The sequence below is a fragment of the Papio anubis genome, chromosome 18 (genome assembly GCF_008728515.1).
Source record: "Papio anubis isolate 15944 chromosome 18, Panubis1.0, whole genome shotgun sequence".
Taxonomy (NCBI): domain Eukaryota; kingdom Metazoa; phylum Chordata; class Mammalia; order Primates; family Cercopithecidae; genus Papio; species Papio anubis.
The window spans coordinates 2,640,026-2,658,043 of NC_044993.1; the positions used below are offsets into that span (position 1 = coordinate 2,640,026).

Consider the following 18,018-nt stretch of genomic DNA (forward strand, 5'->3'; position numbering starts at 1 on the left):
ACTCACAGCGACCTTGAACTCCTGGGCTCAAGAAATCCTCCCACATCAACGTCTCAAAGTGCTGGTGTTAGAGGTGTGCCACTGCACCTGGCTAATTTTGAAAAAATTTTATAGAGATGGGGTCTCACTGTGTTGCTCAGATTGGTCTTGAACTCCTGTGTTCAAGCAAGCCTCCTGCCTTGGCCTCCCAGAGTGCTGGGATTACAAGTGTGAGCCCTTGTGCCCGTCTTGTTGGTTCTTTTTTATTTTCCACATTGCTATTTTGGAAGTGTAGAGAGTGCCTCCATCCATCCTCCTTATTACCCCTGTGTCATCCACTGCTCCAGCCTATCACCCTCCACCATATTAAGATGATCCCTATTCTTCAAATCTTTATTCAATTTTCCATGCTATGGCCTCTTCCCACATCCCTCCAATCTCTGTGCCCACTCCTTTCCTGGAAGCTCGCTTTCCAGTCCTGCTCCCTGGCTGTTTCCAGGTGACCCTCCCATGCCTCCCTCTGCCTCCCAGCTCTGCCCTGCCAGCTCTCCCACACCTGGAGTGCTCAGGGCCCTTTGCACTCTGTCTGGGCGTTTCCAGGCCTCTGCTCTGCCCTGATCCTGCCTGCTCTGTTCACCTCTGCCTGGGTCCTTGCCACCACAGCCATGGGTGTTGCCTCCTAGGAGGTGTTTTATGTTAAGGAGCCTTTTTCCCCCCTAAATAAACTAAATGTTACAGGATTTATTAAAAAATTGCAAGGAGGCCAGGCGCGGTGGCTCAAGCCTGTAATCCCAGCACTTTGGGAGGCCGAGACGGGTGGATCACAAGGTCAGGAGATCGAGACCATCCTGGCTAACACGGTGAAACCCCGTCTCTACTAAAAATACAAAAAACTAGCCGGGCGAGGTGGCGGGCGCCTGTAGTCCCAGCTACTCGGGAGGCTGAGGCCGGAGAATGGCGTGAACCCGGGAGGCGCAGCTTGCAGTGAGCTGAGATCCGGCCACTGCACTCCAGCCTGGGCTACAGAGCGAGACTTTGTCTCAAAAAAAAAAAATTGCAAGGAAGGGCAGAGAGTTCCCATATGCTGTGGTTTCCACAGTTGTGAGCATCTTCTGTTAGTATGGCATATTTGTCACAGTTAATGGACCGATAGTGATCCGTTATCCTTAACCACGCCTGCACTTGATTCAGATTGCCGCAGTTTTCACTCACATCCTTTTCCTGTCCCAGAATCCTGTCTGGGAGCCCCCGTGGCATTTAGTCCTTGCGCCTCCTCTGCCTCCTCTGGGCTGTGACAGTTTGTTAGACTCTGGTTGGTTTTGGTGACATTGACCGATCGGTTTTTTGTTTTGTTTTGTGTTTTTGAGTTGGAGTCTCACTGTCGCCCAGGCTGGAGTGCAGTGGCACAATCTTGACTCATGGCAACCTCCACCTCCTGGATTCAAGTGATTCTCTTGCTTCAGCCTCCTGAGTAGCTGGGATTACAGGCTCCCACTGCCACACCCGGCTAATTTTTGTATTTTCGGTAGAGACGGGGTTTCACCATGTTGGCCAGGCTGTTCTTGAACTCCTGACCTCAAGTGATCTGCCCGGCCTCCCAAGGTGCTGGGATTACAGGTGTGAACCACCGTGCCCGACCTATACCCAGCATTTTTCATACAGTTTTTTCATATACTGTCAACTAAAACTGTATTTTGCTCAGAACTTTCCCAGAAACTGTTTGGAAATGCATGTTGCCATGGCAGCGCTGAATATGGTGGGCTGCATGGGCAGAGATGTTAGCAGCCTGTGCAGGGCTCCTCCAGCCATCCCAGGTATCTTGCTGAGATGCTGATGCTGATTCAATGGGTCCGGGTGGGGCCTGGGACTCCCTGCTGGGCTCCCAGGGATGCTGTGCCACAGGTCCTCGGACCACGCCCGGAGCAGCCAGGCAAAACGCACCTTGATGGATTTCTGTATTCCTTCCTGTTACAATTAGGGCAATGTTAATTGTTTACAATTGTGTATAGAATCGTTTCTTTGCTTTCATGAGGATCCAGGAGGTGTTAGTAAATATTTGTTTTAAGGAGTGGGATTGGTCTGAGGGGTTGAGAGCCTCTGCCTTGCCAGCGAGCTCACTGCCCCTGCTGAGGAGCCTTTTGAGGCTCCCCTCTGCCTGCAGCAGAAGTCCCGACCCCTTGGCCTGGCCCAGAGATTCATTCCACCTGCCTCTGTTTACCTCCCTCTACTCCTAGTTTGAATCTTGCCTTAAAGCAGATTGGTTTTCTCTTTCTGTCATCAGTGCAAAGACCTTTATATCCTCACAGAAAATGCTGTAATTATTGGGTGGTCTGCCTGATATATCTATAGATCTGTATATTTAAGAGATGGGGTCTCTCTCGCTCTGTCACTCAGGCTGGATTGCAGTGGTATTATCTTGGCCCACTGCAGCTTCCACCTTCTGGACTCAGATGGTCTTCCCACCTCAATCTCCTGAGTAGTGGGGACCATAGGCGTGTGCCACAATGCCTGGCTAATTTTTGTATTCTTTGTAGAGATGGGCTCTCGCCATGTTGCCCAGGCTGGTCTTGAACTCCTGAGCTCAGGTAATCTGCCTGCCCTGGCCTCCCAAAGTGCTAGGATTACAGGCGTGAGCCACCAGGTAAAATGTTTTGTAATCTGTGAAGTGAAACTAAATGATGGTGCTAGTTGTGGGAGTTCCTCCCAGAGTTCACTGTAGCTGATAAGCCATAACTAGTGATTGTACTGCATTCTGGAGGGCTGTGGCCTGGGTCCCTCAGTCTGATGGGTGGGCAGTTAGATGTCCCCGCCCAGGCCTCTGGTTCAGCCTGAATAGTTAGTTGATCTCGGTATTTGGCCTGAGCATTCTGACTTCCACACTGACAGATGCTCCCTGGACTTCTGGAATGGAGAGGAGTCAGCGTGAACTGGCCTAGGTCTGGCTGCGTCCAGGTGCACCCCCTGTGCCTCCGCACTGCATACCTGGCCATCCAGGGCTTCTTGGCTGCTTCAGTGCTCACTAGGTGCCCTGTGATTCTTCAGGGCAGAGTCTGGCAGCTGCACAGAGCACACAGGCCCCTTTGAGCTTCGAGCTGTGTCCTGGTGACACGTTTCCCTGGGGTCATCCCTCCTCTGTGGTGAGGCGCCTTGCGGGATGAGCTCCGCGGCCTGGTGGAGTCCCTGTTGCCGCACTTTGTCTGCAGCCCCTTCCTGGTTGGCTGACTTGACAGAAATAACTGGACTCCTGTGATCACTTGGAAGGACAGACTGTGTTGTATCAACATAACCGAAATAAAATTGTAATGGAACAGGAGGTGGGGCGGCTGCCAGCCTGCGGCCACAGCTCTCACCCCGCCAGCCCTGCCCTCCCCGTCCTTGCTCTGCGTCAGCGCCTGTCCCCTTCGCCCTCCCATTTGTAAACATTTGCTGGTGAATATTCTTTTTTCTCCAACTAGAATCGTAGGCTGTTGACAGCTTGGAAGGGGGGAGTTTACAGATGATCCGGTCCAGTTCCTTTAACTTACAGATGAAAAATGAAGACGCTGCTCCTGTTATTTGTAACACAGACTGTCTTTTTTTATCATTTGCCTTTTTCCTCCACAGCTCAGTGTTGGTTTTGCTGAGTCCCTCTCAGCAGACTGTCACAGAGTCCCTGTGCGTTTCTCTGATCATTCTTTGATTTCCCTGTAGCACTTCACCATGTAGCAAGACATTTTCATTAAAAACCTATTTATTCTTGCCATTCTAGCCAGTCACCTTGGACAATTGGAGAGTTCGTCTAAAACAAAATTCTCTGGAGGCAATTGCAGAATTTTCCTCATTATTATTCTATCATTGACAAATTTTCACTGAAGAAATTCTTACCAGTCCTTGGTCCTGCTTGACAGGCAAGCGTCAGACGCCCCAAGTCACCCAGGAGGCCCATAGACCATGAGGCAAAGGAGATAAGCTGGTGTTGGGTTTTTTTTTTTTTTTGAGGCAGAATCTTCCTTTTGTTGCCCAGGCTGGAGTGCAGTGGCGCGATCTCGGCTCACCACAACCTCGCCTCCCGGGTTCAAGCGATTGTCCTGCCTCAGCCTCCCGAGTAGCTGGGATAACAGGCATGCACCACCATGCCCGGCTAATTTTGTATTTTCAGTAGAGATGGGGTTTCTCCATGATGGTCAGGCTGGTCACGAACCCCCGACCTCAGGTGATCCGCCTGCCTCGGCCTCCCAAAGTGGTGGGATTATAGGCGTGAGCCACCACATCCGGCTTTTGTTTTATTTTTAACTCCCACCTGGTGTTGGTTTTTTCTCTGTCATTATTAGCAGGAGTCAGCCTGGATGGTTGTCAGAGCAGCCCCTGGACTGCTTCAGGCTGCATCTCAGCTCCTCATCCCTGGCCCTGACTGAAGGGAGGACAAAGGTCCTGCTCCCCAGACCTGTTTGCGGTGAAGACAGGGGTCCCTGACTCCCCTGGTCATAACGACAAAGTAATTGATAAGTAAATGTTTAAAGTCTGGCCATGCACAGTGGCTCACGCCTGTAATCCTAGCACTCTGGGAGGCCGGATCACTTGTGGTCAGGAGTTGGAGACCAGCCTGGCCAACATGGTGAATTGAAACCCCATCTCTACTAAAAATACAAAACTTAGCCCGGCATGGTGTTGTGTGCCTGTAGTCCCAGCTACTCAGGAGGGTGAGGTAGGAGAATCGCTTGAACCTGGGAGGCGGAAGTTGCAGTGACCTGAGATTGCACCACTGCATTCCAGCCTGGGTAACAGAGCGAGACTCCATCCATCCATCAATCAATGTATGTATGTGTGTATGTTTTACCTGTAGCCACTACACTACAGCCTGGGCAACATAGTGAGACCCCCCACCTCTAAAAAAAAAGATAACTCAGTAATGACTACATGTTGAAATGATAATAATTGGTTATATTGAGTTAAATAAAATATAACCATGAATTTAACCTGTTTAATTGTTCCCTTTTTGATGTGGCTCCTAGGAAATGTCGATGCTGTTTGTGGCCCACATTGTGTTTCCATCGGGGCAGCCCTGGCCTAGATCCGGAATCAGCAGCTCCCTGGGCTCTGCAGGAGCTCTTCAGTGACTCACTCTTATCATTCCTGTTTCTTTCTCCAAAGAACTAAAATGCATCTCCTCGCTGGGTGTGTTCATTCGGGGACCCACTCTGGGCACTCCTCATTGGAGCCTACTGGATATAGGATGTGGTTTCCCAGGTCCTCCCACTAAGGGGGACCCGCAGGCCTCCTGAGAGGAGACGCAGGCCGTCCAGGAGCCTGGGGTTCAGAAGTGGAGGCAGGGGACATGCTGTCAAGGCAGGAGCCTGGACGGCTCCACTGGAAAGAGGTTTGCTGAGTAGCAGCTACCTCGTCTCAACTGCTGTCTCCACCTTGTCTGCTTCTCGAGCTTTACTTTGAGTACTGTCAGTGCTTCCAGTTAGAGAAGGATTGGGGTAATAGTATCCGTGTTACTGAGAAGAAGGGACGAGGCCTCCGGGCGAGTAGGGCTTATTGAAAGGCATGTGATGGGGGGCAGTACTTTGGTTCTGTTTTTTACTTTGTTCCTGTATCATGACTGCTGAGTGAGCTCTGACGGCCACCAACCTCACTGGGCACCAGTTTCCCTCTCTGCCACAGGGCAGGGTCCTGACCTTCAAGGTGACTGTCAGGCTCTCACACCTGCACAGGGCATAACACAGTCAGTGTGAGCTGCAGTGGTCCGTGTGGAGACCCAGCCACCCCGTCCTGTCTCCCATGTTGTGTCCCTGCCACATTCTCACTGTGAAGGAAGCTTTTTGATCTAGGCTTCAATTTTTGGTCCCAGCTGACCATAAGCTCGAGTTCCTTTGTGGAGTCACGCCACCTCTCTGCACTTGTTTTCTCTGTTGAGAAAGTGGAGACGACAGTGGTGCCTCTCTCATGGGCCTGCTGTAGGATGCAGTGAGGTGATGCCCAGCATGACTTGGCATGGTACATAGTACATGGAAAGCTCAGAATGCAGGTATCGCCAGTGGCAGCAGCTCTTGGCCCACGTGCAGTTCTGTGGTTGTGTGGATTAGCCCCTGGTGGTCTTTCCTTTCAAAGGCTAGCGGAGACCCAAGCTAAAGGACCTGGGGTTTTGCTTGGGATGTGCTGGGTGTCGGTGATTGTGAAAAGTGGAGCTGTGGTGGGGTGGGAGTAGGGGACAGACAGGAGGGTGCTGTCAGCAGGTGAGGGTTTGAGGACAGGGGATGGGGGAGGTATCCAGGAGCCCTTCACTGGGCCCTGGCCAAGCTTAGCCAGTGGAGAAGGGACAGTGTTCACCCCTTCCCCCATGTCTTGCACGATCCCCTCCTAGGCTCGGGCTGAGTTGAACACACAGGCAGCACAGGGAAGTATGTGGGATGGACTGGCCTCTGGCACTGTCTGGACCCTAACACCAGTGGTGACCTTGTTTCCATGGAAACATGGCACTGTGTCCAGACAACTGAATTCTGCCTCACCTTGTTCATAAACTAGGGATTGTCTGATGTTGGTTTGTGTGGTTAGGCTTCTCGAGCTTATTAGAATAGACAATGCAGATTATTATTTTGTAAAGGGTGACATTGACTAAAAGAGAATAATGTCTTCATTGGTGAAGAAGGGTGTTGACTGAATGTGGAGGAAGTCAGTGAAATCTCCACAGTGACAGATGTACTCTGGAGATGGGGCTGAGGTTAGGTGTACACCTCCCCTGCCAGCCGTCAGCAACCTGCCCATGTCTGTCTCATTAGGACTTGTTGATCTTAAATTTCTGCAAATGTTTCTTGTTACAGAGTACGGTGTTTGTGAAAACTTGCGGAAGTTGGAGATCACAGGCGTGTCTTGTCGGGACGTCTACGCGAAGCGTGAGTGAATCTATTTGTTATCATCCATGATTAACTTTGTACCAGAAGCAGACAGTGCACATCAATGAAAAATAATAAAAGTGATTTAGTCCATACTTTTGTTTTCTCAGAAACCATCTTACAGTCACATTTTGAATACAGCACTGGTAGTAACAGCACTGAAATTGAGGGAGGGGACACTCTGTTCTCCGTTCTCCCATTCTGGATACTAGTGTCTTTTATTAGGCATAGAGGCCCTTTAGAGCTGAGAAATGTAGGCAGCACCAGAGCGACTTGGGTGCTCCTGGAGCTGCGTGTTTCTCTGGTTTCTGGGCCTCCAACCTTCAGGATGGGACTGCCTGTGGTAATTGGGAAATGCAGCTGTGGTGCCTTCCGTCCAAGCCCCCAGGTACGGAGAGGCGGCCCCCCTTCTGAAGTTCTCCTTCCCTTCAGTGTTCTGTGGGCAGGCTGAGCCACCCAGCCCCGTTTCATGTTTCTCTGGCTCCCCCGCTTTCCAGAGTCACCTGTGACATTCACCAGCAGGCAGAGGCTCCTCGGCCCCGGGCTGTCTTCCCGCAGGTGTTTCTTCAGTGCCCAGAGGCTTTCCCATTTCTTGCTCATTGGATGAAACTCTTGGCTGTTTTTGATGGTCAGAGGGTTTCTGTGCATGTCTCATACCACAAGTTTTCATCTTCTGACTGTTCTTTGAGCTTCTTTTCTTTTTTCTTTTTCATTTCTGCAAGGCAGATGCTCTTTGAGTTTCTTAAGCCGCTTGGGCCATATCCTCTCAAAGACAGTCATCCCATATGCTCGCCGGCCAGGACACCTGCCCTCCCGCCTCCTGAGCCCTGGTGAGCTGTGCCCCAGGGCCTGCCTAGCGTGTGCTGGCTGCGGGAGGAGCGTGACCGAATGTGGAAAGGATTCCCAAGGTTGCTGCCACCATGAGTTTCTGGTGGCGCCACTTATGGAAGGAAAACGTGTCACAGTGTTCTCTCCAGCAGGCTTCTCAGAGCCGCCTCCCTGGGTCCTGGGTGGCTGCATAAACATGAGGGGATTGTATCACACTGGTGAGGGGCGGGCATTGGGTCGTATGCACGCTGTTTGCACAGTCCTGAAAAGGGAGCCATCCTTAGCCCTTTCCCTGCTGTGTCTGTTCAGGTATAAACCCTCGCGTGAAGTCGGGACGTTTTGTGAAAATTCTCCCTGATTATGAGCACATGGCGTACAGAGACGTTTACACCTGCCGTATGTACCTCCTGCGAGCTTTGGCTTTTGTGGCAGCCAGCACGGCCAAGAACTGCATGGGGAGGGCCCCCTTATTCACACATGGGACAGCTTTTGTCCTGCAGCAAGCAGACCTCGTGGCTTTTTGTCATCCTTTCACGTTCACTTGCTGCAGCGTGGCTCTGGTTCGGCTGTGACAGAGATCACACCTGTGGGTTGGACCCAGGCCACATTTGGGTCACTTTTTTGCAGTGGTTTCTGGGTAGCACCAGTCGAGATCACTTTAATGCACGTTTTCACATTTATCATTTATTGAGGAGCTACTGCGAAAATTCATGCCAAGGCAGAGAGGAATGAACAGTAGAAGCTTTAAAACTTTTATTCTAAAGTGAAATATGAATAGTTGACTTCTGAGTTTTATTAGTCACATTTTAATAGCCTATGTAAATTAAAAATCATATATGCATATACCCTCAACAGACAAGTACAGGTAGCAACAGTGGACTCTTTTTTTTCTTTTTTTGGAGACAGTCTCATTATCACCCAAGCTGGAGTGCAGTGTCACAATCTCAGCTCGCTGCAACCTCTGCCTCCTGAGTTCAAGTAATACTACCACCTCACCCTCCCACGTAGTTAGGATTACAGGCGTGCACCACCATGCCCAGCAATTTTTTTTGTATTTTTAGTAGAGACGGGGTTTCATCATGTTAGCCAGGCTGGTCTTGAACTCCTGATCTCAAGTGATCTGCCCACCTCGGCCTCCCAGAGTTCTGGGATTACAGGCGTGAGCCACCATGCCTGGCCAACAGTTGACTCTTTAGAACTTGATTCTTTTTGGCCAGGCACGGTGGTTCATGCCTATAATCCCAGCACTTTGGGAGGCCGAGGCAGGTGGATCATTTGAGGTCAGGAGGTTGAGACCAGCCTGGCCAACATGGTGAAACTCATCTCTACTAAAAGTACAAAAATTAGCCAGGTGTGGTGGGAGGCGCCTGTAATTCTAACTACCCAGGAGGCTGAGGTGGGGGAATCACTTGAACCTGGGAGGTGGAGGTTGCAGTGAGCCGAGATCACGCCATTGCACTTCAGCCTGGGTGACGAGAGTGAGACTCTGTCTCAGAAAAAGAAAAAAGAACTGAATTCTTTTGATGGAGCTCTGGAAACTTTTCTAAGCCACAGTCGTAGGAATTTGATGCTGTCTCCACTTTTGCTTGGAGATAGGGTCTTGTTGCCCAGGCTGGAGTGCAGTGGCACAATCACAGCTCATTGTATCCTTGAACTCCTGGGCTGAAGCGAGCCTCCTGCCTCAGCCTCCCTAGTAGCTGGGACTAGAGGCGTATGCCACCATGCCTGGTTAGTTTTTCAGCTTTTTGTAGAGACGGGGGCCTCACTGTGTTGCCCAGGTTGGTCTTGTACTCCTGGGCTCGCTCAGTCCTCCTGCCCTGGCCTCTCAAAGTGTCAGGGTTGCAGGTGTAGCCATCGCACCTGGCCTGTTTCCACTTCTTATTAGCTCAGAGTGGTTGAGTGGTGATGGAGACAGTGAATTTCAGCTGTCCAGGAAGAGACTGAAAACACCTGCCCGCACTAAAAGCCGTGTTGCAGTTTCTTGAGGCTCGTGGAGCCCCTACTATTGCTTTCCATCCACCAGATTGCCCATGAGTCGGCATGGCCTGTTGGGAGCAGACCTACATCTTTCATAAATTTCATAAGTTTCATAAATGCCCAATTTCCAGAAACACCTACTGAAAGCAGAAAGAATAAGGGTCGTTCCCAGAATTTCTCCGAACGTCCTGCCAGATCTCAGCAGATCGCTGCAGTGGGGAGGCTGGTCCCACTTTACCGAGGGGACCTTCCTGAAGTTGGTGCGCAGGTGCCTGGATTTGGTTAGCACGCTTCAAGATGGTGTCTGAACGCCTTACATGCCTGCTAACAACACTGCCTTGTTGAGGTGAACTGTTCAGCTGAGTGGAGGTCAGAGCCAAAGGACCTCTCAGCAGTCTGTGGACAGGGAACACGGGGCTGGAAGGGGCTGAGGTGGAAAAGGAGGGGTGGGCAATGTTTGAAGACATTTGTACTGTTCTAGACTGACCAGTCCTTCCTCTGAGCAGTCAGCGAGCAGAGCCCTGGGAGGGGACGGTCGACTTGTGAGCATGGACAAGAACAGTCTCTCCTCAGTGCCGACACGAATGTGCTGGCTTTTCCCTTTCCTGTCCTGTCATCCCCTCCCCTCCCCTCCCCTCCCCTCCCCTCCCCTCCGTTTCCTGACAGAGTCTCAATCTGTCACTCAGGCTGGAGTGCAGTGGTGTGATCTCGGCTCACTGCAACCTCTGCCTCCCGGGTTCAAGCAGTTCTCGTGCCTCAGCCTCCTGAGTAGTGGATTACAGGCGCCCACCCCGACACCCGGCTATTTTTTGTATTTTTAGTAGACACAGGGTTTCGCCATGTTGGCCAGGCTGGTTTTGAACTCCTGACCTCAGGTGATTGGGCAAGGGCTCTTCAGTACAAGGGGACAAGCACTGAGAGGCTGCTCATGTCGCATGTCTGTCTCACAGTTTCTCTGGAATGTACACTGTGGACCCAGGATGGAATTCTGACCAGCCTCTGCGGAGGCTGCACAGCCAGGGCCTAGCAAGTCTCCAGAGTTGCACTGGGGGCAGGGGACATTTCTTTTGTCCCCGAGGCAGGTGGAGGGAAGCTTCATGCAGCTTGTGAGGAAAAGATCTCCTCCCCTGCTGCCGGGCCGGCCTCTCGAGCATCCAGGCTGGGCAGCCTCATGTTGTGATGTGGCACCAGTTGCTTCAAGTGGGCGGCTTTATCATAGGCGGGTTTTGATTGACATACTGTTGTTCCTGCTGAAGTTTGAGTGTAGTTATAAAAACACAAAGTCATTGTAGAAAACTTGAAAAATTTGGAAAATAACAATGAAAAGCAGCAGTTCAATATGGGTTGCATTTCTCTTCGGACATACTTAAATGGTGACTTGGTCTCTTAGCTCCATGACCTACTAGAATATCAGGAAGAAAAAGTTCTGATGTGTGAAAAAAGCAAGCCAGTTTCAGCAGCCTCAGCCTGATGCCTGTGATGTGTCCGTGTTTTCAGTATTCAGGTGCTCTCAGAGTGTCTGAATGGAGAGCAGCTCAGCATTTGTTCTCACAGCAGCACACCTTTTGGAATAGTCTGCCCTGATGGGCTTCTGAGTATTTTGGGGCCGCGCGTGGCTTGTGTTTCCATCATGCATGTGGGCCGTTAACTGTTCGTGTTGAGGTCCTCTGGACTTTGCGCTGTGGGTCCAGCATCTTATTTTATTTTATGGTAGAGATGGGGGTGTCGCTTTATTGCCCAGGCTGGTCTCAAACTCCTGGCTTCAAGCAGTCGTTCTGCTTTGGCCTCCCAAAGTGTTGGGATTACAGGCGTGAGCCACCGCGCCTGGCCGAGCTGACATCCCTGAGCGTAGGACTGTCCTGGAACAAACCCATGCGGCAGAAGCTGGGATCCTAATGTTGAGTAGTAGATTTTTTTATTTTTATTTTTTTGAGATGGAGTCTCTTTGTCACCCAGGCTGGAGTGCAGTGGCACGATCTCTGCTCATTGCAACTTCTGCCTCCCGGGTTCAAGCGACTTTCCTGCCTCAGCCTCCCGAGTAGCTGGGATTACAGGTATGAGCCACCACGCCTGGCTACTTTTTGTATTTTTAGTAGAGAAGGGGTTTCGCCAGTTTGGCCAGGCTGGTCTCAAACTCCCGACCTCAGGTGATCCATCCACTTCGGCCACCCAAAGTGCTGGAATTACAGGTGTGAGCCAGCGTGCCTGGTCTCTGGAGTAGTTTAGTGACCTCAGAGTCACTACTTTTGGGGTATCTTTTCTCTTCCTTTTTCCTTGAGTGCATGAGGTTGCCTGGCACTCTGGATAACGAGCATTTGTAAGGTGTTGGGAGTGTTAAGGGAAAGCCTGTTGTTCTGACAGCAGTTCTGATACATCTGCTTCTCTGCACGTTGGTGAAGCCAGTCAAAGTGCATTTTTGGGTTTTTTTTGGAGACAGGATCTTGCTCTGTTGCCCAGGCTGGAGTACAGTGGCGCAGTCATGGCTCACTGCAGCCTTCATCTCCCTGGGCTCAGATGATCAACCCCAGCTCCTAGGTAGCTGGAATTACAGGTGTGTGCCACCATGCCTGGCTAAGTTTTCTATTTTTTTGTAGAAACGAGGTCTCCCTGTGTTGCCCAGGCCAGTCTGGAACTCCTGGTCTCAAGCGATTATCCCGCTTCAGCTTCCCAAAGTGTTGAGATTACGGGCGTGAGCCACTGCGCCTGGGCTAAAACACTGATTCATTTTAGCCTTTACTCAGATATTAGCAATGATGTCTCCTAGAAATACGGAGTGCCTTGCTTAGAAATGTAGTGGAATTCCTTACAAACATCCATTCCGCTGAAACTGGAGCTGAACGCAGAGTAGGCACACGCGAGACAGAATCCTGCTGTGGGAGCACGGCAGGGTCCGCAGAGACGTCGGCATCCCGGTCCTCAGAGCCTGTGGAGTTGTCATCTAATCAGTGTGGGGGTCTCCCAGGGCTGCTGGAGCAGATGAACACAAAGGGGGGTCTAAAACAACAGAAACCCACTTTCGGCCGGGCGCGGTGGCTCACGCCTGTAATCCCAGCACTTTGGGAGGCCGAGGCGGGCGGATCCCACCAAGAGTCCAGGAGAATCCAGAGACCATAAGGTAGAGCACCCAAGTCTCACACTAAAAATAGAAAAAAAGTAGCCAGAGCAGTGGTGGGTGCTGCCAGTCCCAGCTGCCCGGGAGGCTGAGGCAGGAGAATGGCGTGAACCGGGAGAAGGAGCTTGCAGTGAGCCGAGGATTAGCCACTGCACTCCAGCCTGGGCAAAGAGCAAGACTCGTCTCAAAAAAAAAAAAAAAAAAAAAAAAAAGAAACCCACTTTCTCCCAGGCTGGAGGCCAGAGGTTCCAGACAAGGTGTCCTGGGGCCCTGCTCCCTCCGAAGGCCCTTGCGGAGCCTACTTGTCGCCTCTTCCTGCTCTGGCTGCATCGCCGCAGCTCCTGCCTCTGTCTCCACATGGCCCCCTCCGTCGTCTCTGAGTCTCTGTCTTCTCGGAGAAGGCCAGCCGTCAGTAGATCGGGCCCTTTCTGCGCCAGCATTCAGCACCCTAACGTGCTCCCGCGGCTGCGGCCCATCATGATTGCGCTTCCACACAGAGGGCCACGTTCTGGGATTCCAGGGGACATGAATTTTGGGGGAGACCACTCAGCCCAGCCTCCACGGTAACAGGGACTCTGTGGGTAAAGGTGTGGGTCCTGAGGCGAGGGGGGCGTCCTGGACCACCTAGGCAGGCCTTGTGTCATCACAGGGTCTTTGTACAAGGGGGGCCCTGGGTGGGAGTAGGAGTGAGAGGCAGGAGAGGCTGCATGTGGCTCTGAAGGTGGAGGAGGGCCCAGGAGCCGAGCAGGACAAGGCGGGGAGTGGACCCCCGCAGCCTCCAGGAGGCAGCAGCCCTGGCCACGCCTCAGCTGATGGAAAGATAGCTCACGTTAATCCGTTTTCTTCCATAGTCCCCTGAGCAACACAGGCCAACACCTTTAGTTAGGGGCATCCACCTACAAACTCTGCATCCCACCAGTCTCCTGGCGTGGAGCCCACCTGTGGCGTGTGGGCCGAGGTTCAGGGACTCTGAGTCAGGACAGGTGTGCGCCAGAACCCAGGCTCTCCCAGATGTGCTGGCACCTGGGCCGGTGCTGGAAGGAGGAAGTGTAACCCCACCTTTCACGGTCCTTTCCCATTTGGCTTCATTTTCAATTCATTTTGGGAGCATTTATGCCGCGGCTCCCAGGGCAGATAGATGCCTACTTTCAGTGCCTGGAATTAGAGGAATGCGTTCACCTCCAAAGATTATTCTGACGTTTTCCAGGCTCTCCTGGGAGGCCAGATCTGTGCTCCCAGAGTGTGGTCCTGGACAGCGGCCTCCATGTATTTTGGGAGCTTGTTGGACGCAGCTTCCCTGGCCTCCTCCCACGCCTGTCATGTCTGCACCTCCGGGCTGGGCCTGAACAGGCCCTCGGGGGTCTGTGATTACAGATTCTCAAGTTTGTGGACTTCTGGCCTGGATTATTTTCTTTCGTTTTAGCCTTTACTCAGATATTAACAATTTTTTTTTTGGTTACGTTATTTTCTTTTTAATAAGGGTTAAAATCTTAAAGGTCTCAGCATCTGGTAATGTTCTACCAGATGTTAAAATGACTTTTAATAAGAGGTGGTGATGTCTTTATTCACATTCTCATCTTTTAAATCATCTACTTAATTTTGGGTACTGAAAAAACTGTGTAACGTTCAAAGCAGAAGTAAGGTTGTTGGTTTTCCTGTGTAGTTGTTTAGCCTGCTAGGTTGTCGGAGAAGCATTTCTTTCTTTATAACTGACAGATGATAATTGTATATATTACGTCTTTATAGGGCAGTGTGGTGTGTTGACAGCTGTGTATGTTGTGGAATGATTACATTGCACTGAGCTTCTCAGCCTGGCCACACATCACAGTCACCTGGGAGCTTCTCAGAAACCCTGACAGGCCCCCCACCCCACCCCCCATCCCCTTGCTGATTGACTTGGCTGCCGTGGAGCCCGGCGTTGACGTTTTCCTGTGTCCCTAGTGATTCTGACGTACAGTCAGGGTGGAGAGCCGCTGTACAAACAAAGGAAGATCATCTCTCTGTGTGAAACTGATATATATATATATGTATTTTTTGTTGTTGTTGCTGAGACAGAAACTCGCGCTGTCGTCCAGGCTGGAGTGTGGAGTGCAGTCGTGTGATCTTGACTCACTCCAACCTCCACCTCCTGGGTTCGAGCGATTCTCCTGCCTACCCTTGCAAGTAGCTGGGATTATAGGCGTACACCACGGCGCCTGGCTAATTATTTTTAGTAGAGACGGTGTTTCGTCATGTTGGCCAGGCTAGTCTTAAACTCCTGACCTCAAGTGATCCACCCGCCTCGGCCTCCTAAAGTGCTGGGATTACAGGCGTGGGCCCCCGCGCCTGGCCCTGTCCCTTACTATTTCATATGGGAAGATAATGTGGCAGCTGCCCACAAGTGAGCCCTTGGAGTGGCCTGGGCTTGTGGGAAGGCGTGACCATCTGCTGCCCTTAACTGAGACACTCAGGAGCCTTGTGGGGCACTGAAGTGCAGGGAACATTGTTCCTGGCTCCTTTTTCCTCCCACCTCGAGCCCACTTTAGGGAGGGCTGGGTCCTTTGAATTTAGAAAGATATGCATCTAGATGACATGTTTATAATAAAAATGGTGAGGCATTAGGGTATAGCAATCACGCTCACGCTCGTATGTGTCCAGCTGTGCTCTTGACCATTCGAATGGGAGCTTAATTCCTATTTAAATCCATGGATTCATCTCTTGAATGAATACATTTTCTTGTGCGATAGCCGTGCTTCGTAAGGACCCTTTTTAAACTGTGTTCTCAGACACAGGCTTTGCGATTCCACGAGAAGTTTGTGTCCCCTCTGGGTCTGCGTGCTGGCAGCCCATCTGGCCACGCTGTTTCTCTGACTCACCTTTTGGGATGGTTTCAGTGCCTGTTGCAGACTAAAGGGGCCGACATCTGGTCAGCAGAGGCCATTGCTTCCAAAGTACAGCGAAGGTGTCACCGCTTTGACCAACATGCAGAGCTTAAAGATCCAGGGAAGATGTCCCTTTAGAACTGGCATCTTGGGAGGCTGCTGGGTTTTTATTTCAGAAATGCTGCTTTTCAGCACAACAGGGAACTCCCACTCTGGGATTGCCAGGCGTCTGAGGCAGGCTCGTTGGGCAGTGTTCCTAGCAGTTAAAGCGGGAGCTGAGGGGAGGGGAGAGGAGGAGAGAGCGCCATGCTGAATAGTGTTTTTTTCCCCCAGTATTTCATGATGAAATTTTGAAAACAGAAAAGTTGGAAGAATTGTCCAGTGAACTCCCATTTCGTTATCACCCAGCCGCCCAGCTGTCCATCCCTGCAGCCATCCGTGGACTTATTTTCTGGTGCATTTCACACTTGCAGGCATCAGTACATTTTACCCCTAAATGCTTCGGTGTGCATTTCATTGTCAAGGTCAATGTGTGTTTATGGTTCCTGATCACACACCCATCTACATGTGACCGCAAAGTGACAAGACCGGCTTGACTGTGTCCTGTAAATGGGCTCAGAGGATTGTTCTGAAAGGGGTGTCTGTGTGTGGGGTGGCTGGCAGCGGCCTGCACAGAGCCCAGGCTCATTCAGGAAATTCCTAAACGATGGTCTAGGCTGAACCCTGGGGCTGTTGGTGGAGTCCAGCATCCTCTCCAAAGGCTCGAGAGGTTTTCTTATTCCCTGGACCCTAGATCCAGGTGGCGACCTCCTTGCTGCTGTCCTGGCTTTCTTGCCCTCCCTGCTCCATCTTCCTCCCTGTGGTCTGGAGTTGGTCTTGCCACTCCAGTGCTCAGAAACCCCCATGGCCCCCACTGCCTGCAGAGCCCTGAGACCCTGCCCATTCGCTCAGTCCTACATGCTCACTCAAGCAGGTACAGGTGCAGGACAGCAGACGTGAACCATGTTCATCAGCATGTTGACTGCGCATGTGGTCTCTGAGTGATGGGATTACTGGTGAGCTTTAGGTTTCCTTTTTCCAGATTGTCTTCAGTGACTGTGTATGTGCTGCTTTTGAAATAGAGGGGAATTTTTTTTTTTTTTTGAGATAGGATCTTGCTCTGTTGCCCAGGCTGGAGTGCAGTGGCACGATCATAGCTCACTACAGCCTCTGCCTCCTGGGTTCAAGTGATCGTCCCACCTCAACCTCCTGGGTAGCTGGGACCACAGCACATGCCACCACACTGGGCTAATGGAAATTTATTTTTAAAAAATAGCTGACACAGTTGATTTTTTTTTTTTTTCGAGATGTAGTCTTGCTCTGTTGCCCAGGCTAGAGTGCAGTGGCGTGGTCTCGGCTCACTGCAGCCTCTGCCTCCCGGCTGAAGCGAATCTCCTGCCTCAGCCTCCCAGTAGCTGGGATTACAGTCACCTGCCACTACGCCTGGCTAATTTTTTGTACTTTTAGTAGAGATAGGGTTTCACCATGTTGGCCAGGCTGGTCTCGAACTCCTGGTGATCTGCCTGCCTTGGCCTCTCAGAGTGCTGGGATCATAGGCATGAGCCACCTTGCCCAGCCTCCAGCTAAAATTTTAATCTGCAGGCCCATGACATTTTGTCCTCTGTCCCAACCTGCTCCATAATCCCTGACTTCCACGCTTGGGTCAGCTGCCACTGGGGCTTCCTGGGGATTATATTTTATTTTCTTCATATCTCATTCTGTTCGTTCGTTTTCATGGCACTCGTCTATTAAAATTTGGAGTATCACTGGCTGCTCTCACCTCTTCATACGGACTTTGGAATCATTTTGTTAAATTATTTTTTAAAACCTGTGGATTTGAGTTGGGATGACATTATTGATGATTAGCTAGGTGTGGATTTGAGTTGGGGTGACATTATTGATTAACTGGGTGTGGATTGAGTTGGGGTGACATGATTAGCTGGGTGTGGATTTGAGTTGGGGTGACATTATTGATGATTAGCTGGGTGTGGATTTGAGTTGGGGTGACATCATTGATGATTAGCTGGGTGTGGATTTGAGTTGGGATGACATGATTAGCTGGGTGTGTATTTGAGTTGGGGTGACATTGATTAGTTGGGTGTGGATTTGAGTTGGGGTGACATTGGTTATCAGGGTGTGGATTTGAGTTGGGGTGACATTGATGATTAGCTGGGTGTGATTTGAGTTGGGATGACATTATTGATGATTAGCTGGGTGTGGATTTGAGTTGGGGTGACATTGATTATCGAGGTGTGGATTTGAGTTGGGGTGACATTATTGATGATTAGCTGGGTGTGGATTTGAGTTGGGGTGACATTGATTATCGAGGTGTGGATTTGAGTTGGGG

General features: G+C 51.0%; 1 protein-coding gene across 3 annotated transcripts in view; it reads left to right on the forward strand.

Annotated features, from left to right (window-relative positions):
* FBXO31 (F-box protein 31) overlaps positions 1-18,018 on the forward strand; it is a 55,655-nt gene that overhangs the window by 15,970 nt on the left and 21,667 nt on the right. For 2 of the 3 annotated variants that reach the window (XR_641723.3, XM_009197008.3), the window contains exons 2-3: positions 6,783-6,854; positions 7,992-8,078. Coding sequence is in view for 2 of the 3 variants with exons in the window: in XM_009197008.3 (XP_009195272.1) it covers positions 6,783-6,854; positions 7,992-8,078 (159 nt within the window). In the remaining variant the exon portion in view is untranslated. The remainder of the gene's footprint in view (positions 1-6,782; positions 6,855-7,991; positions 8,079-18,018) is intronic. The other variant, XM_003917283.4, reaches the window with a different exon arrangement.